This window comes from Bacillus rossius, chromosome 3 (assembly GCF_032445375.1).
Source record: "Bacillus rossius redtenbacheri isolate Brsri chromosome 3, Brsri_v3, whole genome shotgun sequence".
In the NCBI taxonomy this organism is placed as follows: domain Eukaryota; kingdom Metazoa; phylum Arthropoda; class Insecta; order Phasmatodea; family Bacillidae; genus Bacillus; species Bacillus rossius.
In genome coordinates this window covers 60,301,009-60,327,425 of record NC_086332.1, presented here as the reverse complement: position 1 = coordinate 60,327,425, position 26,417 = coordinate 60,301,009, and the positions used below count along the sequence as shown (strand labels likewise).

The following is a 26,417-nucleotide window of genomic DNA, read 5'->3' as shown; positions in this document are numbered from 1 at the left end:
TATTTAATTCCAAATTATGACACAATATTCTACTTTATAGCTAATCAATTTGAAGAACAAAGTATAGAATCAGGTATTTATGCAGAAAAGTTACAAATTTAATAAGACCTAAGAAGATCTTCAAGTGCAACTAATAGTATTATCTACATGTTGGTGGAAAAAAAATTGGTTGTCTGTAAAGTCGGTTTACGGACGATAGTTTAACGTGACGTCATAAAAAAACATTGATGAAATGATTGCATACTTTTATGAATAAAATTGAATCATTTTTATTTTAATAATAAAAGAATAAATACTTGAAATTATAGTAGTAATCAGATTTTTAAAATGCAAGAATAATTAACCTTTACTGCCAAAATTCTTGTTGTAATAAACAATGAAAACCACATTTTTTCACTTCACTTTATAAACAGTCGACGAAACAGTTCACATGTAGATGACTTGTAATTAATTTTAAAAACTGGCATTTAGCTATAAAGTTTAAATATAATTATGAACAAGTTTTCATATAAATAAACTATAATCAAATATATATCATAAATTATATGAATCACCATAATTCTTTAGTCAATTGTAACATAACCTATTATTACTGCACTCGCCGTGCCTACTTCCCGCGATAGCGGATAGATATCGCGTTTCATTCGGTTCGCGTTCGTCACCGTAGATAGCAGCATGGTAGGGGAATAATATTATTTCGTTTTTATAACACTATTTAATAACAAATACGCATCCCAAATACGCCAAACTTATTTATAATGTGTTACAATATTTTTTAAAACATTGTGCAAAAGATCCCGGGTGTAATTTGAATTATTATATGTAACTGTAAAACACCATTGTTCGTTAAAAATTTGTTATTCATTGAGGAAGTAATTTTTTTTAAATTTTTCTATCTTTTGTATAATAAAATCTACCTCTGCATACTTTTATGAATAAAATTGAATAATTTTTATTGAATTATCACTATTTTGTATGGATACAAAGGAGTGAAATGAAATCTACAATTTAATTTATAAATTAACTTTTATTTGAACTCATTAATTCAAATAAGTTTATTACTTTTGTAGTGTCGCGTGCGCCGTATTTTTATATATATATATATATATATATATATATATATATATATATATATATATATATATTAAAAAATTTTGTTCACGGGAGGGGAATAATATTATTTCGTTTTAATAACACGATTTTATAACAAATACGCATCCCAAATACACCAAACTTATTTATAATGTGTTACAATATTTTTTAAAACATTGTGCAAAAAATACCAGGTGTAATTTGAATTATTATGTGTAACTGTAAAACACCATTGTTCGTTAAAAACGTATTTGAATATTCAACATTACTTTTAAATAACCATACCGATTGTGCTGAAAATCGGTGGACGATCGTTAAATTACATAATATTAATAATTCAAACGACGAAATATGATTGAAAAGTCAAATCGATGGTTGTTCCAATCGAGTGGAAGAGAGATGCCACGCATGCGTACAATGAGCATAACAGGACACATCCGTAGTGGGACAATGTGCGTTACGGGACACTTTTTCATGCGTGCAGCCGGTGTTCATCGATTTATTAGACGTCACGACAAAAAATAGCTTGGCATCCAATATAACACGAAGGTATTAAAAGTGGACACCACGCTTAACGTCATTTCTTGCTATGTGATAATTCTAATTAATTGAATTAGTTTTTTTTTTACTAAAGGTTATACAATAAATACTATTGTAAATCAGAGACGTTTTTTAACTTGAAAACCAGATCTGGTCAGCTGAAATATCTTGCTGAATAGTGTCACAAACATATTTCCCAATTATATATTTTTTCATCAGCATCTTTTCGTCATCAATTCTTGATTCAAGTTGGAATATCATTTATTAAATATTAAAGAGTAGTGGAGATAAAAAACACGTGTATTTGCAAATTTCACTTAAAAGCATCTATTTGTAAGATAATTAAAATATATATTTGTGTGTGTATATATATATATACACACATATATTTATTAATTAATGTTGTAACATGCTCACCAACAGCTGAGGGCTTTAGCGGTGGGCACGGCACATATATACGACAACATATAAGCAATACAAACAAATGAAGTTTAAAACATACCTATTAAGGATAAACATCAAAATATAAAACACATAAAAGAAATACAAAATATAGACATTCAAATAAAATTACTAATTACTAATTGCCGATGTTGTAATAAATTTGATAAGAAAATAACACATATGTATTATAGGCTTATGTAAAAAATAATTACATTATATAGCTACACTTTTACAGATTAAGATTATCAATTTTATTGAAATTAGAAATGAGTCTAAAAATTATATCATTCTTTTTATGTTATGTACATAGGGTAGATGTTAAACGGCTGTTAAATTGGGGAATTCTAATGTCAGTATTATCAAGAATGAACTTACAATTCAATTCTGAACAGTAACAGTTTCTAATAAATACATAATCCAGATAGATATGGCGTTCAGAAAGAGAATCTATTGTAAGCTGAGAGAAGTTTTCAAGTTTAATTATTTTATAAAATTTATTCTGAATGGATTCTAATTTATTGCTATCAGAAGCATTAATTGAATTACAAATAATTGAACAATATTCTAACTTAGACCTAACAAGTGATAAATAAATACAAAGAAGAGAGTCACTGTTTGTAGCATAGAAAGTAATATATTTGATTAATGCTAATGTTCTATTGGAACTAGTAACTAAGTAATTTACATGCAAGTGAAAATATAATTTTGAGTCAAGTAGTATACTTAAATCTTGAATAGAAGAAGTGATTAGGATTATTTTATTGTTAAGAACATAATCATATTTTACAGGATATTTCCTTGTGAAGGAGATAATTTTTGTTTTACTTGTGTTAAGAGTTACTAAATTTAATAAGCACCAATTATTAATTTCATGTATATCAATTTCAAGTAACATGCAATCATTGATAGAGTTAATACTCTTGGAAATTTTAAAATCATCGGCAAACAATACACCACTCAAATGTTTAGGTACAAATGTAATATCATCTATGAAAATATTGAAAAGTAATGGAGAGAGAGTACCAACCACCCTGCGGGACCCCAGATGGAACTTTAAAATATGTAGAACTGTTGTTGATGGAAACAAAAAAGCATCTATTATGAAGGTAGTCAGAAAACCAGGTTACAAAATTGCCACATCAACCAAATTTTGCAAGTTTACTGAGTAAAATATCATGGTTAACAGTGTCGAATGCTTTCGCAAGGTCAAAGTAGCAGGCATCTACCTGACCCCTATTCGTTACATCATAGTAGATAGGATTTAGAAAGGACACAAGGTTGGTTGCTGTGGTCATACCAGTTCTAAAACCATGTTGTGAAGGAGACAGTCGGTTTTTATTTCGGAAATTTAAGAATTTAAAAATAATTTTTTCAAATATTTTAGACAAACCAATAAGGATAGAAATAGGATGGTAGTTAGATACCTTTAATTTAGAACCGCTTTTGAGAATGGGAATTACCCTTGCTATTTTCCATTTGGTGGGAAACGTTTGACTTTTCAAACTCACGTTAAATAAATGTTTAAGAAGTGGTGTTAATATGCATGAACAGCCTTTAAGAACAAAGTTAGGTATTCCATCAGGACCACATGACAGAAAATTTTAGGGATTTAATACCCCAAAGCTCAAGACTTTCAGAAATAACGGGGACCAAAATGGTATCATGATTTGACGTTGATACATTAACATTATGATTGTGATTAGTAGATGAATATACATTTGAAAAATATTCAGCAAAGGTATTAGTCTAAGAGCCCGTGGGCGGCTACCTATATGTATTTGACCAGACTTGAGTTTTTGTACATAGAAGCCCTTATACCTACCATACATGAAGTGGGGACTCACTAAGCCTAAAGTGGTGGACGCGACGGGCGCTCAGGTAAGACAGGTATCAATATTTGGTGAATTTTAAATCCATTTGACCACGTCTGCCGCTTTCAAATTTGAAAATCTATTACTATCAGAAAACAACAATGGCAGACCATTATCGCGCGGTTAACATTAAAGCAGACAATTTTGAAAATGCTGAAAAAAAATAAAATTTTGAAAGTAATTGACCAGATCTGCCATTGATATATTTTATTCCTTATACTCTTAAGAACTTATATTTATTATGGCAGACGTCTACATGGCGGACACAGATGAACAGATAAAAAAGGCTTAGCTATTTATCCGGTAGAGGGGTATACATAGATTTCATATAGCTATCTCTCTTCTTTCTCCTTGGTATATCTATTGTACTCATTCTAGCCTATAGTATGTTCCCTTATAGTTACTGCTATTCAAATAATGTAGGGTCTGTGCCTGAAAGGTCCCTGTTATAATTCCAACGTAACGGTTTTTGGCAGATGTTTTCAGTATACTTGTGAAAGTTCATAGAGATACCTCGTGTTTCGTGAATGTATTAAAATATTTACGTAGTGTTGCTTTATTTTATTTTAACAAATTTGTCCATTATTTATCTAATATTATTAACATTATGTCAGGTGAAAACGAAAAAGCGAAATGTGTTTTTTGTGCTACGATAAAAACTGAGAAATTACTTAAGTTTTCGGAAGAGACTATGGCAAAATGTCGAAAGATTTTAAGGTTAAGGAAAATTCATAACCTAAAATATAAAGATATTATTTTACCGAATGAAATTTTCGATTGTGTTTATTTTAGTTCTTGTTACAAGGCATTTACAGCTCTGAAAAATAAATTTTTTTCTACAGATGTCCCCAAAAAAATTTCATCACAATCTAGTACTTCTTCGTCAACGATTGAACAACCATCAACATCAACTAATAGCTCTATAGTTGATGAAACAATAATAAATGATTCCCTTGTAGAAGATGTGAACGTTCTTGAGACAGAAGTCGTAGAAAAAGATATTGAAGCTGAAGTAGATCAGTCATTGGAGAATCCTGCAGAATCATCAACTGTTCAGTCTTCTGATACCGTGGCTGCAGCTAACCTGAATTTGTGTTTTTTTTTGTAATAAAAAAAAAAGAATCAATATCTGTCTAAGAATGAGCCATTACGTACTTCAGCAAAAAATCAATTTGAAAAATCTATTTTATCAAACTTTAGGCCAGATATAGATATTTATAACGAAACTTTGACAAAAATACAAAGTGTTCTCTCTTGTGAACTTGTGAAATATTCTATCATGATATTTGTCTTAACAAAAGAAAAAGAAAAATATAAAATAATGATTTGAATTATTTTTTGTTATTAGCTGAATACCTTAATATTTATGATTTTTCGTAACAAATCTACATTTTCATCATCGAACTTATAAAGGTCAGTATATAGATTACAAAACAATATTAATTTTTATAAACACAGTGATAAAGTAAATCACAAGTAAGTTATATTAATTTAAAACAGCGAACGTAATACATATCCACCTGGCCGGATAATAGCTAAGACTTTTTTATCTGTTGATCTGTGTCCGCCATGTAGACGTCTGCCGTAATAAATATAAGTTCTTAAGAGTATAAGGAATAAAATATATCAATGGCAGATCTGGTCAATTACTTTCAAAATTTTATATTTTTCAGCATTTTCAAAATTGTCTGCTTTAATGTTAACCGCGCGATAATGGTCTGCCATTGTTATTTTCTGATAGTAATAGATTTTCAAATTTGAAAGTGGCAGACGTGGTCAAATGGATTTAAAATTCACCAAATATTGATACCTGTCTTACCTGAGCGCCCGTCGCGTCCACCACTTTAGGCTTAGTGAGTCCCCACCTCATGTATGGTAGGTATAAGGGCTTCTATGTACAAAAACTCAAGTCTGGTCAAATACATATAGGTAGCCGCCCACGGGCTCTTAGACTATATTAGATAGCAAAACAGGATCAGAAAACACATCATCATTAACCTTGAGAGAGTACTCTTCACGGTAACCATTTCTCATTATTTTTACATAGTGCCAGAACTTTTTAGGGTAAAACCTTACTTTGTTATTAATATGTCGGGTCCAATTGATTTTGTCACGTTTGATTAGATATTTAACTTGCTTCCTGTAGAAATAAATTGGGAATAGTAGGTCATGTTTCTTTTCTGTAATTTATGGAAGTGTTTTTTAGCTTTTAGATTAAATATTAATTCACTAGAGAACCAGCAAGGGTATTTAGTAGCTTTGTTAGAAATAACAGGAATAAATTCATTCATACTGTTACATATGCAGTTTGAGAGTTGAGCCACTAAAAAAATTAACATCGGTAGATTTATACAATAAAGATCAATGAAAGTTTTTTTATGGAACTAAAGAGACCAAGATAATCCCCATTTTTATAATTTTTGAAATTAGTCGAAGCTTTAGACTTATATGGTAAAGAGTCTAAAATTAATTTTATAAATAATGCTGGATGATAGAAGTCTTCTTTTACGAGTGGATCAGTTGCTTGAGACTCTTCACAGTTTGATGAGTTAGAAAAAATTAAATCTAAAAGATTAGGGGGAGGCTGAGTGTTGTTGTACTGGATAAGGCAGAGGCTAGAAGCGAAATTGAGAAGACTCTGTGCCTTACGATAAGTGTTCACTTGTAAGTTATAATTGGACCAGTCGATATCAGGAACGTTGAAGTCACCAAGGATCAGCATTTCATATTCACACACATTATATATATAAACACACACACACACACATCACGTATTGCTTGACCAGGTCTAAAATTGATAATTTTTTAATCGTAAGGTTGTGTTGGAAAGTATCAAAAGCTTTGCTCATGTTGAAATAAATAGAATATTTTTAATTATATTTGGTACACAAATCATATTATATATAAATGTATATATATAATACATGTGTGTGTTAAAGATGATCTTCCTGATTGAAAACGATGGGGTTTTTCAGAAATATTATTTTTTAGGAAAAAAATTCATGTGCCTATAAATATTTTTTTTTGAAAAATTCTAAAATACTACATAACCAAGATATTGGTTAATAGTTTGTATCTAAATTTTAACTGTCAATAATACTTCAAGAAAATATATACCGATAAATGGATGAACACTTAGAATTGGTATACAACCATTATTTAAATGAAGTGGTAGCTGGAACATCATAGAAAATTATGGCACGGCTTACTAGTGCCTGAATCCAAGTCTGAAATATTAGAATCTTAAATAAATACATACAAATTAAAAATATGAATGAAAATAAGACATATTAGATTAAAGTGAAAAATTAACTAATGTAATCAGCTGCTGCCACCCTTTGAAAAAGAAATACAGTACACTCCCTATTTAACGCGGTTGTCGGGGGACATAACTTTTACCCGCGTTGTTGCATAACCGCGATGTTTCGATGTGACCAAGGTCAAAAGGCATAAAACACCGCCTGTGTTCTAATAGGTCGGCAAGCACGCACAGTATAGACGGCCCGCCTTTGTGCGGACTTTGCATCCGCAGTTTTCACTAAACGCGGGTGAAAAAATAAAAATAATAAATTGTAAATATAAATATTAAATGTTGAATTTTATTTTTTATTTTTCCGCATGCCGCGCACTGTTTGTCGCACGGCCTACGAGCGCGCCACACGCCGCCATACACACGTGCGGCACACAAGCTGCTGCCAGTCTCGTGGTGTCAGCCACAGTATCTGCTTCGTCTGAGTGTCCGTAACAAAGTAAGTGCAGTGTGTGCGGTTACACACGATTTTGTGGTCAAAGTCTTCTAAATAGAAAGGCCATAGTAATACTTCAAACCGAATATGAATCGCAAAGTACCGAGTTTGATTGACAAAATAAAAATTCTAGATTTACGTACTTACAAATAGCGTGTCTTTTGCAGAAGTATGCAGCAGATACGTGAAAAACTATTCTAGCATTCGTACAATATAAAATAAAGAATCGTCTATCGTGTAAAGTGGTTAAACTTTGTTATCCATGCTTACAGTAAATTATAAATGGTCACATGTGGGATACAAAAATTGCGCCAAAATAATTTTAGCGCAATCAGTGGCGCCGTATTAAAAAGTCTGTTAAACGTGGTCTTTACTTATTCCATCAAACGCTTTGTCGAGTTGCTAAGTGTGTGTGGCTCGGATCGGCAAGTGTTATATTCCCCAGCCTCTGGTTAAAGGTCGCGAGGCCGCTACACATAAACATATCCGGGGCTTGTTTACTACCTCACGGCAAAAGTGGTACAGTATGGTTCACGTAAGTATTGGACCACTGGGAATTCCTCGGCAAAGATTAAAATTACGCTAGCTGATTTACTTTATTATTTAATGTTAAAACATTATACCAAAGTAAAAAGATGAACGTGTATAATACAACGAATAATATTACGTCTGTAGGTTCAAGTTGTAACAAAACATTTATATGTCTCCGCTTGTCAACACACGTGACCACGAGAAGTGTGCAGACGGAAATGAGTGAACTACTCAAGGTCACCAGACTTCCCCCCTTTCGGCTTAATCGCCCCTCTCATCACTGGTGCTTATATTCCACTCCGTCTACCCGGGTGTCTTGGTCGCATATTCTCGGCTCGCCTCTCCCCTCCAAGCGCTTGCCGTCAACCAAACCTATCCAAAATCAATCCCCAGCCGAGTCACGCTGGATAATGTCGCTGGACGGTAGGCTTTATCGGGTCCCCTGTCCGATGCTTTATTTGTGGGTTAAAAAAATTTTAAGAACTAATGTTTCAGAAAATAACACTGGTCTGGATTGGATCATAATTTGAAAACACTACAAGATAGAGGAATAATGTACGGAGATATCTTGTTTAGAATTTCACTGCGGACATTTTCTACGCCTAGGCTTTTTTCTGCCCGATGCTTAGTTTGTGAGTTACAACGCAAAATTATCCTAATCGGCTGTCAATCATTTATTCCATTATTATTACAGTAGAAACTCGTTAATCCGTGACGCGCTAATTCGGGAATCGGATAATCCGGGACGATTTAAAAGTGCAGGAAAAAAAAGAGAAGTAAAAATTGTCAGCGCTTAAAATTAACGTCACGCGGGCCGGCGGCCGGCAAACACTGCAAGCCTTCGCATGGGCCGCCAAACTCTGCAACGCTGTTTGTACCGACCCTTTGTGTCGTCCCCCTTTCAGCTGTCACATTTGTCACTCTTTAAACTTGAGGGGGATGTCTTGACTTCTGCTTCCCGTCTCCCTTTGTTTGTTTCCACCCGCCAACGCACGGCAGGCGCCTGGCGAGTGACGTGTCTGGCTGGCATTCGGCTGGACGAAGTGGGAAGATTGAGGGGGAAGGGGGGGGGGCTACCCAAAATTTATGTGTGCAAGTTCAGCACGATCTTATCTTTCTCTCTTCGGCTGTTGTAAATGACCGTGAACTAATGGCTAGGCAGTGCCGTATTTTTTTAAGCCGAGACTAATTCGAAGACGGTCTTTACCGTGAACGGATTATCCGGGTTTATTACTTTTTTTTTTTACAGGATTTTAATTAGCCGGGCATCGGCGGGTCCCAATTAACACGAATAATGGAGAGTTTACTATTTTTTATCCATCTGCTGCCATGGCGCAGTAAGCCTCGGTAGATGTTACGTCACATGACCTTGGCCTTAACCCAGCTGCACGCCGGTATCTGAGAAGCTTGACAAGACCTTCCGGGCTTTAATCGCTAGTCCGAGAAATTCGGTAATCCGTGATTATCTCGGTCCCGACCATCACGAATTAACGAGGTTCTACTGTGTTATTATTATTATTATTAATTTCTGATTGGGGGACATGGTTTGACCCGCGATATACCCGATTCCGCGATCTATCGGGGCGCGGTATACCGGGAGTTTACTGTATGTAAAAATATTGCTGCCTGCATTTTCAGTTTGTGACTACCCACGGGAGGGGGAGAGGGGGGCAGTAGACTATTTTATCGAAAAGTATAAAATATACATATTGTAAATACATCTTTCCGTTATTCCATATGTTCAAGTAAATCTGTGTGGTAATAAATTATAAATAATTTTCAATATGAAACCCCGAACCAATTGGTGAAAAGGCAAAGTGCGAATTTTAGTGACTGTAAGCAAAGCATAATATGGTAGTTTAAATTTTAATATTATAGATTTTATGTCTGTAAATAAATATAAAAAATATTATATGTAAGTTATTTATATTCAGTAGAATCCGTTTATTATGACTCCGCCTATATTGACGAACCGCCTACTTTGACGTAATAACACAACGAAATTTGGTTTTCATATAAAATTCTTTGTAAATAAGTTGGATATAATGACTTTGCTTACAGTGACATGTTGCTTGTTGTGACCCATTTTTAATAAATCATGTCCGGTTATAATGACCGACATTATTCTTTACACCTTCGTCAATGTTCGTTAATTCCCGATGACGTGGCAAGTGGCTCGTTTATGTTTTGAACCTCAGTGAGTAATTGACAGTTTAAGGTCACATTGTTTGTGATATCCTGTGGAAAAAATGTCATCTCAACGCTGTAAAGCATTTACGATTGAGGAGAAAGGTGAAATTATATGCAGATTAGAAAATGGAGAATCAAACTCTTCTCTCGCAAAGGAATTTGGCGTGGGTCATTCGACAATCTCAATGATTTTCAAAACAAGACCCTGATTAAGCAATTGTTCAATTCAAATGTTTTAAAACCGAAGAGGCTTCGAAAATCACGACCAGAAAATGTTGATCAAGCATTAATTTAGTGGTTTAAAATCACGAGAAACAAGGGAATACCTGTCAGTGACCCTATGCTACAGAAAAAGGCAAACATTTTTGCCACATGTTTTGGTATTCTCGACTTCAATTGTTCTGCAAGCTGGATCAGTCGTTTTAAAGTTCGACATAACATTGTGGCGGGAAAAATTGTCGGCGAATCTTCGTCTGTTGATCAAAATTCAACAACAAACTGGTTGACGTCTGTGTGGCCGAATCTACGAAGACAATTTTCTGATGATGAGATTTTTAATGCTGATAAAACTGGACTGTTTTACAAATTAATGCCGGACAAAACTTTGAAATTTAAAAGTGAGAATTGCAGTGGAGGCAAGTTGTCGAAACACAGAAAAACTGTCATGGTAGCAGCAAATATGAGTGGCAAGAGAAAAAGAAATTGCTCGTTATTGGAAAGTCACAAAAACCAAGATGTTTTAGCAGTGTCAAATCGTTACCTGTCGATTATGCTAACAATCGTAGAGTTTGGATGATGTCAGAGCTTTTTGAGAAATGGCTTCGAAATTGGGATCGTGATTTGGTGAAGAAGAAGAAAAAGATTTTATTGCTGGTTGATAATTGCCCGGAGCATCCAAAAGTTACCGATTGAAAGTCTATATAGCTTGCTTTCCTTCCGTCGAATACAACATCAGTACTACAGCCAATGGATCAGGGAATAATATGATCACTCAAAACTAATTTTAGAAAAAAACATTGTGTTCAAAATGATTGTCTTGATGCTAATGAAAACAACTCTTCTACGAAAATAACGGTGCTACATGCAATTCTGATGGTTAATGATGCCTGGAATAAAATGTCACAAAGTACCATTCACAACTGTTTCAAACATGCTGGATTCATTGTAAACCACGACGGTTTACCTGTTCAAACAGCAAAACATTAATTTGATGAAGAAGATGAGGTCCCTTTATCTTTGTGGTCACAAAACCTAAATTCAGATTCTTTAGCAGCACCGGAAATGTGGGAAGATTATGTTGACAACGATAGTGCTCTTCTCACATTCGAAGAACCCACCGATGAAAATATCGTACAGAACGTTAGTGCTGGGGAACACCTAGAAACTGATGGTGAAAGGGAAGAGGAAGCTGAGGAAGCACCATTATCTACTGCAGAAGAGGCATTAAAGGCTGCAGAATTATTATCACGATTTGTTCATAGCAATATTGAAAATGATAGTAATTTGACCATGGCGATGTCTTCTATACACAATAGTACCTATTAGAGACTAATATTACAATAAAATGGAGGAAAAAAAAAAGCAGACAAAAATTACATAATTCTTAATTTAAAAATGAAAAATATGTACTTATATATGTATCATGTTTGTACACATGTTTATATGCTAAGTTTCTCTATTAAAATACATAAGTATTCACCTAAAAAATGTTTTCCCCCCCCACAAAACGCTTTGTATGACGTCCGCTAATTATGACGTGTTTGTCAATTCCCTTCAATGTCATTATAAACGGATTCCACTGTAATGATTTATGTTTGAAAACATTGAAAAACAAGTTATGATGCAAACAAAATATATAATTTAAAAATTATATTGAACTGTAATCAAAATGCTTTATTAGTTTTAGAGAAATGAAAGTGGTAGTTGTACGGAAAATCCCTGGGTTAAATTTCAGTTTGCCTCCGTGTGTTTGTGATGTCAGTGTCCTTTCAGCAAAATAATGTTTTTATTTGCCAAAATATTTACTGAAATAATAATTCTGGAATGTTGAAGTATATATTTTTTACATCAATTGACCTAGTTTGGATGAGCAAGAAACTTATAAATTTTTCACTACGTTCGAGCCCTGTAGCCTCTTGCTATGTTTGCATGTCTTAAGTGTTCCACAGTAATCCGTCAGCGGGGCGCCGAGTTTCCGTTCTACTGTTGTTGGTTCCAGCTCAAGGTCGTGTCTTTGGTGAAGAATGTCGTTAGGAGGAAGGGGAATGGAATCCCGTGCGTCACAGCGGAACAGGGTGGTTGATGTAAACAGGAGGAAAAGTACCATGATGAAAAACTACCATATTTTTATTTTTACAGATCGCGGTTATAAGTATACAGTGCTGCTTCCTATAACCCATTTTTGGAAACATTTGTTTCTATTAGTGCGCAATCTGTTGAGTTGATTTATGAGTGGAACTACAGAAAGTAACCGTCAGAAGCGCTATCTGTAGCCTTTTAAGTTAACCTAAGAAACAGCTAGGGGGTTCGCAGTGCTACCTAGCGACGTATGCTATACACTACTTCGAGAGCAAAGTAGCTGTACTCATTCCATGGAGTGTATAAGGAAATATGGTAGAATTCAGCCTAATCCTTTGAACTTATGGCAGATTTCCATTATGGTATACAGTAAAACCTCGTATTTACGTTCTCGTTATTTACGTTTTCCCGCAAATAACGTCATTTTATGTAGGTCCGTTTTATTGTACATTAACTTTCGTGTTGCATTTTCCCTGAAATTACACCGCTACGTAACCAAAAAACCCGGAATGTACGTTTCAAAACACGGTAAAAATGTAAATACTCGTCACGTTAGTCATAGATGTGAAAAGTTTGAAGTAGTTCGCCTATTGTCTGTAACCTTTCGTTTTGATGTATCGACAAGTTCTATGGTGCCTCTCCTCTACTAACGTTTTAATCTTTGCTGCCATAGAGAACTTTCGTAGCAGAACCACAAACGGTTTTATTTATGGTGTCATAGAGCACTCTCGTAGCAGAGCATAGTCCGAAGCGCTGAGCTATCGATACTACCGGAAAGCGCTGATACACAGTACGTATATTTAGTAGTGCTGCATTATGTACAGTACATATCTATGATGGCTTTCATTGTTTACATTAGTCAACGTCCGTTTTGGTTAGCACGTGTTTTTTTATCGTTCACAATATTATTTATGGAAAGATTTTGATTGAAGATGGATAGGTATAAAGTTCCACGAAATACTTTATCTATTGAAGATAAAATTAAAATTATTGAGAAGTTTGACAAGCATGTGGGTACCCGAGTGGTTTTGGCCAAGGAACTGAATATTCCTGTTATTCTCCGTTCACTCTTACCTGAGTTTTGGAATAAACAAAGCCTCTTGTAAACAAACAATTTCATTGGCTGCCGGCCGCCGCGCACATTATTCGTGCGCAAGAAATAGTCCCTTGGTTACGTACCATTTGTAAGTATTTTTACACTGTATTTTTTATAACAATTGTTTATATATAGCATTATAGCGATTCATCATTAATTTCCAATACAGTTTAATGTGTCAGCAAGTATGTACTTACAATTATGTTAGCAGACGCCGTGTGTACGGTGGCATAGACAAAAAGTACTGTACAGTGTACAGTTGATGCCCGGCGCAACAGTTGCATTTCGGATTCGCGCGCGCACGGTTTGTTATGGCTGACGTCGGACCGAGTGTTGTAAAACACATAACGGGAAAGCCTTTGAAAAGTGCACAGAAAACTATTGTGTTGAATGTTTTTAAAACATTTTCAGACAAATATCCGGATTGTCGTGTGAACGATATCGCGAGTTTAATTGCGGAATTTAGGCGTGTTTCGAAGAGCAGTGTGCTTCGTGCAAGGAAATAATTACAGGACACCGGGACATTAACATCTTCCGGGAAGAAAAGGAAACTTGAGTATCCTGTTATAAAAACTTGTGATGATTTTGTGAAGACGGTTATTAGGCGTAAATTGCATAGTTTTTTCTTCGCAAATGAACCACCTACGCTGAACAAAGTGCTACGGTGCTTCCTGTTATATTACGTCTCCGTTATTTTATTAGCACCGACTGTACTGAAGTGTGTGTGTTGCAACTAGTGCTTGGCGCGCCAGATGAATTCAGCCTATCACTTGCTGACGCGGCGCAGTGATACGGCGGTGTTTGTTTATTTCAGAACTCAGCTAAGAGTGAACGGAGAATAGTACTTTAAACACAATAATTAAAAATAGGTAAATGCTGATACATTTTTTAAGCTAAAATTTAGCATTAACTGCCAATAAAAGTGCTTTCCCACAATTTACACTTTCCCGCAATTTACACTTTTTCCTTGGGGTTCCTTGAAAAGTGCAAATAAGGGGTTTTACTGTATTTCCAGTATGGCAGTCTTCCGCGCCTCCCACACAGATTAATACTAAGGTAATGAACAGTAATTTCAATCATTACTTACTTGTACTCTTCTGCAGTATCATCATTGTACGTGTAGCAGTTATCAAATACCAATATGGCATCCAGAACAAACTCACTGTTGTTAGTATATTGAAGCATGTTGAGTTTGTTTTTCATCTTCCCAAAATCCATTGGGTTCTTGATGATGAGATGATAGTCAGGTGCCTGAATTTAAAACAGTAAATAAATCATAAAATAGTTACATTTTTAATGACTTCTGAAACCCTGAAATAATCAAAAAACAACTTTTCCTTCCAAAAAGATAATTCATTCTAAAATTATTACAAAGACAAGGTTTTCGTTTCACAAGCTTTGCACAGGTTTTTTCAGTGTATTTTATGACTATTTAGTCATATAAATTGTCTTTATTAGACATATTAATAATTGTAAGTTTGTATACAGAATGACCACACTCCTGGCAATATCACATTGTAACGCCCCTCGTGCCTCAAAGTTGAATTATTTTAAATTAATTAAAAAAAGAGCCGTGGAAACTGCTGGGTAAGAAAAATGAGACAATTAAGTTATTGACCAGAGGTGGCACGAGGTGGAGAACAAGATAATTTGGAACTCCCTGACACAAGCAACTGGGGAGCTGGTGGATCTTTTAAGGGAACAAGGTATATCATAAATAAATTAACACTACACAAGTAGCTTGGTCTATAGGTTCCCTGTTTTATTATTAAGGAATTTTGTGTTCGTATTATTCAAACCTGACAATAAAAATCTTAGTAAATAACAAAGTTAAAAGGGGGCGCCCCAGGAGTAATTAAAACAGTACATGTTACACCTTAGCAAAAATTATTACATAATTAAAATTTAAAAATTGCACCAAATTTGAATGTCCCAACAATTACATCGCTGATTAGTTTTATTGATTCTATACATATTCTTGAGGAAAGCACTGTTCGCTGGTAGGCTATTCATTCGATTTATGTAGTTCGTAGCTAGAAAGTGAGGGGGGGGGGGGGGGGGGGGGGGATGTTGATTTCACATTACCACCCGAGTCTTCAAAAAATAACGTCGGGTCGCGGAAACCTCTCTTCTAACGTGACCCGCAGTGGAGGTGCAGGACCACGAGCTGGGAGCAATTTGTCTCTCCAGCACTTCGACCCTGTCTGAAACCCAAATCAAATTCAAAACAAATTAGACTTGCTTCCAGACAGTCCTACACCGTCGGCGCAAAAGGCCAACAAACGGGAATGGGGGGGGAAAAGAAAAAAAATTACTCACCAACCAGGGTGTAGAGTTCGGAGCTCACTAGGTGTCTCGCGCCGACATCAGGATGCCGCGGACCGAGAAATCAGGATGCGCGGATGAAACCGGAATTTTTAGAATTAAATAAGAAGAAATAAAAATTTAACTACGCATGACTTTTCTAAAAACTACCTCTGCCTGGCTACTGTACAAACGGGATCACATCCCTTAAGCAAACTGACTACATTCTCGTGCACGCGAAAATCACCGTTCCCGCAAAAAGCCTCTTGGCGCAGAGGACGTAGATGAGACGAGGTCAGTAGCCGAGGTCAGAGGGCTGAGTGCCCCGCAATCGGCAAAAACCCCTAATTAAATCGGGCGGTAAGGCCCCGGGTCAAAGGAGGGGGTAGGTTCGGTTCTAAGCCGAAAATTTCCGAAGGAGTCCGAGGCGGTCGTGGCAACAACACGACATGCGCGCTCTCTACCGGACCGAAACGAAAACAAAGAACAATCGACTTCTCCGGGCCGCGAGAGGAAAGCATAGTGCCTTATGGCACCGCGACGCTGCCTTCTAGCGGCGTAAGGGGGAACTACTTGAGGTGGTGAGCAGACTTGCCACCAGGTGTCATGAGGGTAAGCTCTGCACGCTGGCGACCAGGCCCGCGGTTACTTTTTTTTGCCGCTAGATGTCAGGGATGTGTCTGTCGGACCCGGGAGAAGGTTTTTGCATCAGGTCATCGTCCCGTCCGGTCACTGCTCTTAGCTTAATTTCTCAGAACTAAAGTGAGGAGGAGAGAGAGGAAGGGGGGGCAGAAATAGCCACTAAGGTGGGAACGCAGCTCCACTGGAGACTGCTTCGTGACGAGACATGCTTTTCTCAGCAGGCCTCTACAAGGTAGCAGCTTGCAGCCCAGGAGCTGCTCAAAGCAGTTTTGGTCATGCAGGGAATTAAAATTACAAACTCGGGGCGTGACTGCAGGCGAGAGAAATTTCAACCGGGCTGACCATGTCCACATTAGACAGCAAAATATCAGATTGGCCCCCTGGGAAGGGGCTTCGGTCCACTGGCACAAAGTTTAAATCGGTGGCGTACACCCGCCTAACAAAAAGTAAATCACCCCCATTAACAACCAGATAAATTAAAAAAATTAGAAATCCCAAAAATTTTAAAATTATAGAAAAAAAATTAAAAAAATGTGACGAAATGCCTAATTTCCGGCACATACTCCCCCGCTTGAATGCGGAGCATATAGGGAAAAAATAAAAAAAAACACTTACACTGCTCAGTAAAACTAGTACCAGGTTCGCCTGTATCCTACTACTTATATTCTAACACCTTTGAGACGCGTCCGCCTCTCAGGCACAACATATCGATAACCCTTAAACAATATTATTAACTAAGAGCTTATTAACTAAGTGGCCACTTAAAACTAATACAACGTAAAGCTAGCATTCTTATTTCTAGTACCATGGATTTTTAAGACCTCGAGGATTTCTGGCATGCCTAATATTAGAGAGTCCCCTATGTTAGGGTAAAGAAATTAAACACATCTACTTTAAGTCAGCATGTGTTTTCTTTAGATGGGAGATGTGCGCTCTGGTCACGAATTCTCCTGAACTGGGGTCAGCTAGGCTAACCGTAACTGGCGTTAAAAATCGCTGTATTTGAAAAGGACCTCTCCAGCGGTACGCCAGCTTGGCGGAAAACTTATCCACTGCCTTGCTGAGTGGGTGTGCCTTACAAAGCACAAAATCGCCTACCCTGTAAGGGTTAGGAGATCGGTTTTCGTTGTATTTCTTTTTTCTGCTCTCATGAGCCAGGTTGAGATTTTTACGAGCTCTTCTCCAAATCTCCCTGATGTCTCTCGGATCATCGGGCAATAGGTCATTCAAAGACCAAAGATTTGAAAGAGGGGTATTTGGTCGGTAAGTGAACATGAGTCCGAAAGGAGTACTTTTGTGTCCTTCATGATGTGCATAATTAAAGGCCATTTGCAGCCACACCAAATTCGAATCCCATTTATCCTGCTCCTGCGCATGGTAAGCTATTAAAGCAGACCGGAGATTGCGGTTGAATCTCTCAGCATGCGAGGGCTGTGGATAATAAGGCGAGGTTGTGACGTGCAGAATGCCATGTGAGAAGCACATGTTCTTAAAAATCCTAGCCCTGAACTGGGTTGCATTATCTGACACTACTATAGACGGGACTCCCGACGTCTTGAAGATCTGATTACGTAGCGCAGATACAGTGTTTTCTGCGGTGGCTTTTCGCATGGGGATGAGCCAGACAAATTTTGTGAAGGCGTCGATACACACCAGCAGCATAGTGTTTCCTGTCTTTGAGCGCGGGAAAGGCCCGACAAAGTCGATAAACATCTTTTGCATGGGGCGCTCGGCCACATCTGAAGTTAAATAACCGAAACGAGTGTTCTGCGCTGGCTTACTCAGCGCACAGATTTTGCATAGTTTCACCTGCTCGGTGATGTCCTTGTGCATGCCGTCCCACACGAAATGACGTCGGATAGCCTGAATGGTCTTATATATACCGAGGTGTGCGCCCACCGGCGAGGTGTGATAATAATGGAAAATCATATTACGCAGATTTTGTGGGAGCACAATTTTGTATGTTTTTGATTGGGGGGTGCGTTTTTGCAACAGCCCCTTAGACATCCTAAAGTATTTTGGCGCCGTTCCTAAATTAAAAAGTTTAATAATACTGGAAATGTGGGGATCAGCTTCCTGCTGGCTCTGTAAATCCTGAAATGCCAACGGAAACTCTGTCAATAGGGCTTGACATAAGATTGGTGTTCCTTCGGGCGGAGCCTGAGTTGGACTTTCGAACATGCGCGACAGTGTGTCCGCTACTATGTTCTGTGTGCCACGAATGTGTTGGATTTTGAACTTTAAAGAGGAAATTTTTGCAATCCATCGCCCGAGTTTCCCTAATTGTTTCGGGTGTGCCAAAAGCCAGGCTAATGCCTGATTATCTGTCTCTAACAGGAATTCCCTGTGTTCTATAAATTGACGGAATTTGTCGATGCCAAATACCACGGCGAGGCATTCTAATTCGTAGATTGAGGAGGCTTTCCTCTCGGCGTGGGTAAGTGTCCGCGACGCAAACGCAATGGGCTGTCTACAGCCTTCGACTTCCTGTGACAGTACTGCGCCTATAGCCACACTGGACGCATCAGTCTGTAAAATGAAAGGTTTGGTGAAGTCTGCCATGCGGAGTACAGGCGGGGAAGAAATCGCCTGTTTCAGGAAATTAAAAGCTTTTTCTTGTTCCGGACCCCATGTGAAAGGTGTGTTTTTCTTACGCAACGTATTTAGTGGTGCTGCGTGCTCAGCGAAATTAGGAATATATTTTGAGTAAAAATTTGCCATACCGATAAAACGTGAAATACCCTTAGGGTTTGTGGGAGGCGGAAAATCACGAATAGCTTGAGTACGTGAAGGATCAATGGTGACTCCCTTGCTAGAAACCAGGTGTCCTAGAAAAGACAGTTCTTGGACTGCAAACTTAACCTTTTTTGTGTTGACAGTTAACCCCGCTTTACGAAATCTACTTAGGACTTCCTCTAAATGTTTGATGTGTTCTTCAAATGTTTCTGAATATACGACGACATCGTCTAGGTAGTTGTACACTGTTTTGAATTTTAGATCTCCTAGTATCTGATCCAGGAGTCGAGTTAGTACTTGGGCTCCCGTGGCAAGTCCGAAAGGTACTACTGTGTATTGGTACAAGTTCCAAGGGACACAGAAGGCTGTGATGGGTTTTGAATCCGCAGTAAGGGGAATTTGGTGGTAGGCAGAATTTAGATCAAACACACTAAAATATTTGGCTTTACTGAACCAATGAAAAGCAGTGTTTAGGTCTGGCAAAGGTATGTTTTGTATCACTATTTTCTCATTAACTTTTCTGTAATCAATTACACATCGTTGTTGATCCTTGCCCTTAGGCACCAGGAAAGCTGGGGAACTGTAGGCGGAGGTCGAGGATTCGATTACCCCTTTTTCTAAAAGCTCCTGAACATGATTGCGCATCGTCTGCATCTTAGGGCCTAAAAATTGATAAGGGTGAGATCTCACTGGTATTTTATCCGCTAACTCAATTTGGTACTCGACTAAATTTGTGCGACCTAGTTTACTACTCAAGACATCTGGAAAACTACTGCATAATTTATCAATGGCGGCCCGCTGCTGTGTATTAAGGTGCTCGTGTGAAGTGGTGTTACCCTGATCCAAGATGGCTGCCGTTGGCTCGGCCGGAACTGAAACTATTTGTTCAGGGGTCCCACAAGGAATAGGATTACCCATGTTGAATTTGAAAACGAAATTCTTCGCCTGAAGATTAATGATTAGACCTGTCTTGGCAATGAAATCAGACCCGTAGATTAGGTCTGTGGCAAGTTGATCAGACACCAAAAATGGGAAATTCCATGAATATAAATCAATCTTCACCTTGATCACAACTGCTAACGTAATATTTAATGGCTGCTCTGAAGCTGTGAAACATTGTAACTTAGTGGTCTCAGTTCTTAGAATTAATTTGCTCTGTTTTAACTTGTTAAATAACTGCCCAGAAATCAGGCTGCGCGCTGATCCTGTATCAATTAGTCCCGATACAGTGTGTTCGCCAATCGTTGTTACTGCATACGGAATTACTGTAGGAATATTGCCAAAAATTTGGTGGCACTTTCTCTTGCCCTTATTTGTAGGATCAATACACGTTTTACATGAGTACGTGTGCGTTGAATTACCATTTCCCTTATTTTTGTTATTTCTCCTGCTATTGTGCTTTCTTTGTTTATGTTTGTGAGCTCGCTTGTTACTTTTATTCCTGGACTCCTTGTTGTTAGGATTCTTGTTTTTGTGTAATGGTGTTTCTTGTGTACGGCCATTACTTGGCGCAAGTTGAACTTCCCACTTATAAGAAAAATTTTTAACACTTGAATTTTTCGGTGGCCCTGAATAAGGTTGTTCAGGCCACCGCGTTATGCGTTTTTTGGAGTGTCGCCATTTTGTTTGTTGTTTTTGTGGTAACACTGGGACAGGGAATGTCCGTCTCTTTTACAGAAAGTACAATGTGCATTTTGTTGATATCTCCCTTGTGGCCTTGAAGAGAAAAATGTATTGCCCTGATGTTTCTGTGCTGCATTCTTATGTTGCGAATTACTGCGCTCCGTTCCCGCGCTGCTACCTTGTTGGCTAGCGAATGTGGCTTGTTTATTTCGCTGAAAGTCAGCGTATTCTATGTTTGTGGCGTGTACGCAAAGTTTATCTAGTTCAGCATAATTTTGGGGGCGTGCCTGGAACACTGAGCGCGAGCGCTCCGCTGGATTCAAACCGTCTAGAATCGTACTCACGACCTCTCTCTCGGAAACCTTTAGCCTGAGTACCTGGTTGGCTTTGCGTATGTCAGCCACGTAATTTGGCAAGGCTTCATTACGCTGCTGCAGGCGGTTAAACCACTCCAACCGAATGTTTGTGAGTAGCCTACTCGGTATACAAAAATTTAACACGTCTTCATGAAACTCATCGAAAGTGAGGTCATTCTCAATGGCTGCCATGATCCGCTCACTTAAGGGAGCTTGGGTGTATGGGTAAACAATTTCAAAAATTTGTTTGTCGGGAATACCTCCCTTTTGCCGTAGCTTTAACAAGACTCGAAGGAAATCAATCAGTTTGTGTGCGTCCAGACCCGACGCCTCTGGCAAATCCTTGAGTAACCTTTCTACAGGATGGGTGATTTTTCCGTAGAAACTGTAGCCAGTTTCTGGGGCTGTCGTGCTCCGCAATACTGAGTCGTGGGGCTGAGCCGCGGCTCCTGCCGGCTGAGGTGAAGGCTGGTGTGACACCGGGTGCGACTGAGTCTGTTCCCGAGTCGCACCCGAGGGGCTGATTTGTGGTGGGGTGAGCTGGGGCGTAGTGAGTGGCGGCTGCAGAATACCAGCACTCGGAAGTGGGGTGGTTTGCCATGAAGGAAACTGTGGCTGAAATTAAGCATAAGGATTAAAATAGCCCTGAGCGATCGGATACGGGAAAAACATGTTTGGTGGGTATGGTTGCGTCATGTGGTGTGCCATGGTTGGTAATCCCTGTGAAAATGTCACGCTAGTGACGGGGTGGGTTGTCACATGACTCGTAATGTTTGTCGCCGCTGTCGTCGGCTGCACAAGCGGCTCTGAATGAGTGGTAGATACGTGTATCGGTTGGTTTGGAAGCGACGTTAGTGGCTGTGAGTCAGGGGCTGCGTCTGGTAATCTTTTTGTTTCCGTCTCCTGTCTGTTTACCGTTGCCCGTACTTCAGATTGTCGCGTGTCGGGTTGCTCTACTCCCAGGGGCAAGCTAGGAGCGTCCCCTTCCGGGAAGGCGGGACAATCGATGCCTAAAGCCTGTGCCTCAGCCACATAATGCTGACTGCGTCGTGTGCCTTCCAAAACGGCTGCTCTCGCCGCCAATTTTGTATGGAAACCTGCCGTCTGTTGCAAACATCGTTCTATCTCTTTTATATAAATTCCATGGAGAAGGTCTGCCGAAAGCTGTTTCAGGTTTTGCAAACGTCGGGTAACATGTTTTAGCCTGACTATATGTCGCTCGACATTGGGTAAATTTTCCTCCACATCTAGATAGCTTACGAAAGCCGATATATCATAAAACTTGGCGCAAGCAAGGTTGAATTCTTCAGTTACATCTAAATCCAAATTCGATACACTAGTGGGCACACCATCATGAAGGGCGGCCCTGAGCCTCTTCCTGAGGACTTGGACATTGCCACTGGAGGGCAAATTGCGTAGCTGTAACTCATAGGTCAGCTCGTCTGACAGCAATAACTCCGGCTTAAACATACTGCTCGGACTTAAATTACTCCTAATTAAAACAAAATTTTAACACACATGTACGATTCAAACGTACACCATAAATACTCCTCCCTTAAAAACTATCTTAATTTTAAATACCTCCTAAGGCTTCCTATATTAATATAAACTACCAACTAGCCCCAATGCGCGGGGAGTAAGTCACACTTTCAAGGTGGGGGGGTATGTGCCCAAACTTATTTGCGTAAAGAGTCGCCGTACTACTCAGACAACTGCGCGAGCTTCCCTTGTCAGTTTGACTTGCCAACCTGTATACTCAACAGGGGGACTGACCTGCCGCTCGCAAGGTCGTCTCCCACGATGGACAAGGGAGAGGGGTGTGCAGGAGGAACAGGGCCGTGTCGTCGCCCTCAGATAACGGGCGTGTCGCTGGCTCAAGCGGGGTGATGGAGGGGGGGGGGGGGACGCCAGCTGAGGCGAGAGATAAGACACGTCTCGCTGCCGGCCTGCTAGCGGACCGCACGCCGCGACTTCTTGCGCCGCGCGCAGACTAAGTCCACACGGGCCTTTAAAACTCAATCATAACTTTAAAATAGAAAAGCAATATAACTACCGGGTGTACCAGCGATCAGTTCACAATGTGATTATTACAAAATTGCTATCACAAAATTTAATTAATTTTTTATATATATATATATATATATATATATATATTTTTTAGGTATGCCTACTCGATTTGGGTATGCCTATAGACCAAACCACGCTCTGCTACCAATTGGAACGCCCCTCGTGCCTCAAAGTTGAATTATTTTAAATTAATTAAAAAAAGAGCCGTGGAAACTGCTGGGTAAGAAAAATGAGACAATTAAGTTATTGACCAGAGGTGGCACGAGGTGGAGAACAAGATAATTTGGAACTCCCTGACACAAGCAACTGGGGAGCTGGTGGATCTTTTAAGGGAACAAGGTATATCATAAATAAATTAACACTACACAAGTAGCTTGGTCTATAGGTTCCCTGTTTTATTATTAAGGAATTTTGTGTTCGTATTATTCAAACCTGACAATAAAAATCTTAGTAAATAACAAAGTTAAAAGGGGGCGCCCCAGGAGTAATTAAAACAGTACATGTTACACCTTAGCAAAAATTATTACATAATTAAAATTTAAAAATTGCACCAAATTTGAATGTCCCAACAATTACATCGCTGATTAGTTTTATTGATTCTACATATTCTTGAGAAAAGCACTGTTCGCTGGTAGGCTATTCATTCGATTTATGTAGTTCGTAGCTAGAAAGTGGGGGGGGGGAATGTTGATTTCACATTACCACCCGGGTCTTCGAAAAATAACGTCGGGTCGCGGAAACCTCTCTTCTAACGTGACCCGCAGTGGAGGTGCAGGACCACGAGCTGGGAGCGATTTCTCTCTCCAGCACTTCGACCCTGTCTGAAACCCAAATAAAATTCAAAACGAATTAGACTTGCTTCCAGACAGTCCTATACCGTCGGCGCAAAAGGCCAACAAACGGGAATGGGGGGGGAAAAGAAAAAAAATTACTCACCAACCAGGGTGTAGAGTTCGGAGCTCACTAGGTGTCTCGCGCCGACATCAGGATGCCGCGGACCGAGAAATCAGGATGCGCGGATGAAACCGGAATTTTTAGAATTAAATAAGAAGAAATAAAAATTTAACTACGCATGACTTTTCTAAAAACTACCTCTGCCTGGCTACTGTACAAACGGGATCACATCCCTTAAGCAAACTGACTACATTCTCGTGCACGCGAAAATCACCGTTCCCGCAAAAAGCCTCTTGGCGCAGAGGACGTAGATGAGACGAGGTCAGTAGCCGAGGTCAGAGGGCTGAGTGCCCCGCAATCGGCAAAAACCCCTAATTAAATCGGGCGGTAAGGCCCCGGGTCAAAGGAGGGGGTAGGTTCGGTTCTAAGCCGAAAATTTCCGAAGGAGTCCGAGGCGGTCGTGGCAACAACACGACATGCGCGCTCTCTACCGGACCGAAACGAAAACAAAGAACAATCGACTTCTCCGGGCCGCGAGAGGAAAGCATAGTGCCTTATGGCACCGCGACGCTGCCTTCTAGCGGCGTAAGGGGGAACTACTTGAGGTGGTGAGCAGACTTGCCACCAGGTGTCATGAGGGTAAGCTCTGCACGCTGGCGACCAGGCCCGCGGTTACTTTTTTTTGCCGCTAGATGTCAGGGATGTGTCTGTCGGACCCGGGAGAAGGTTTTTGCATCAGGTCATCGTCCCGTCCGGTCACTGCTCTTAGCTTAATTTCTCAGAACTAAAGTGAGGAGGAGAGAGAGGAAGGGGGGGCAGAAATAGCCACTAAGGTGGGAACGCAGCTCCACTGGAGACTGCTTCGTGACGAGACATGCTTTTCTCAGCAGGCCTCTACAAGGTAGCAGCTTGCAGCCCAGGAGCTGCTCAAAGCAGTTTTGGTCATGCAGGGAATTAAAATTACAAACTCGGGGCGTGACTGCAGGCGAGAGAAATTTCAACCGGGCTGACCATGTCCACATTAGACAGCAAAATATCAGATTGGCCCCCTGGGAAGGGGCTTCGGTCCACTGGCACAAAGTTTAAATCGGTGGCGTACACCCGCCTAACAAAAAGTAAATCACCCCCATTAACAACCAGATAAATTAAAAAAATTAGAAATCCCAAAAATTTTAAAATTATAGAAAAAAAATTAAAAAAAGGTGACGAAATGCCTAATTTCCGGCACAACATTCCAAGTGTTTTCCAGGTTTTTCAAAGTTGTCTCATTGAATGTTCATAACTAATGAAGTAATGACTTAATGGAAACTTATCCCATAAAAAATTACCTTAAAATAAATAATACTCATGTAAATTAAAAATTAATATACCTATAAAGTATTTCTCGTGCTTATAATTTAGTAGCATTTACATAGTACTGTGCCGCCAACTAGTATTTTCGCACAATTTTAAATTTGAATTTTTTTTAAAAATTAAATAATGTCACCTGTCATTCTTTTGTTGCAAGAACTTCAACTTTTTCCTCTTCCTGTACACTCCCATTCAACCTTTGTCAGACCTGTCTCCCCAATTTTACCCAGCCGTAAATTCAATTTTTGACTAGTCTTTGCGAGTCAGACTGGTATCCGTTTATTCCCGCCTTGGCGCACCAATGTCGCCTGTAATTCACCTCCGATCCGTGACGAGAACTGTTATGCCCTGCAAGCTCTCAGGGCAGGCTAATTCTAAGACCTCGCCTGACGTGAGCCTTTTTCAGCAAAGTACAGTCACGCCTCCGGGTCCTGTAGAGCCCCTTTCCCACTGTCATCAGCAGCCCCCACACATCCCCACCTCTTCAAGTTTTCCTGGGAACACCGGCCCAGGGCTTTGACCGGCCACTAACCCCGCCAGGGTCGGCCTCTCCCCAAGGCCACGACTCTAGTCCCAAAAGTACATGCTTATGCAACCTAGCGGTAGTTTTGCGAATCACTTCCCCATGGGAGTTTGA

General features: G+C 39.1%; 1 protein-coding gene across 2 annotated transcripts in view; it reads right to left on the bottom strand.

Annotated features, from left to right (window-relative positions):
- Positions 1–26,417, bottom strand: part of LOC134530761 (bromodomain adjacent to zinc finger domain protein 1A) — a 158,831-nt gene that overhangs the window by 11,412 nt on the left and 121,002 nt on the right. For both annotated transcript variants that reach the window (XM_063365909.1, XM_063365910.1), the window contains one exon: positions 14,896–15,059. In XM_063365909.1, coding sequence (XP_063221979.1) covers positions 14,896–15,059 — 164 coding nt within the window. The remainder of the gene's footprint in view (positions 1–14,895; positions 15,060–26,417) is intronic.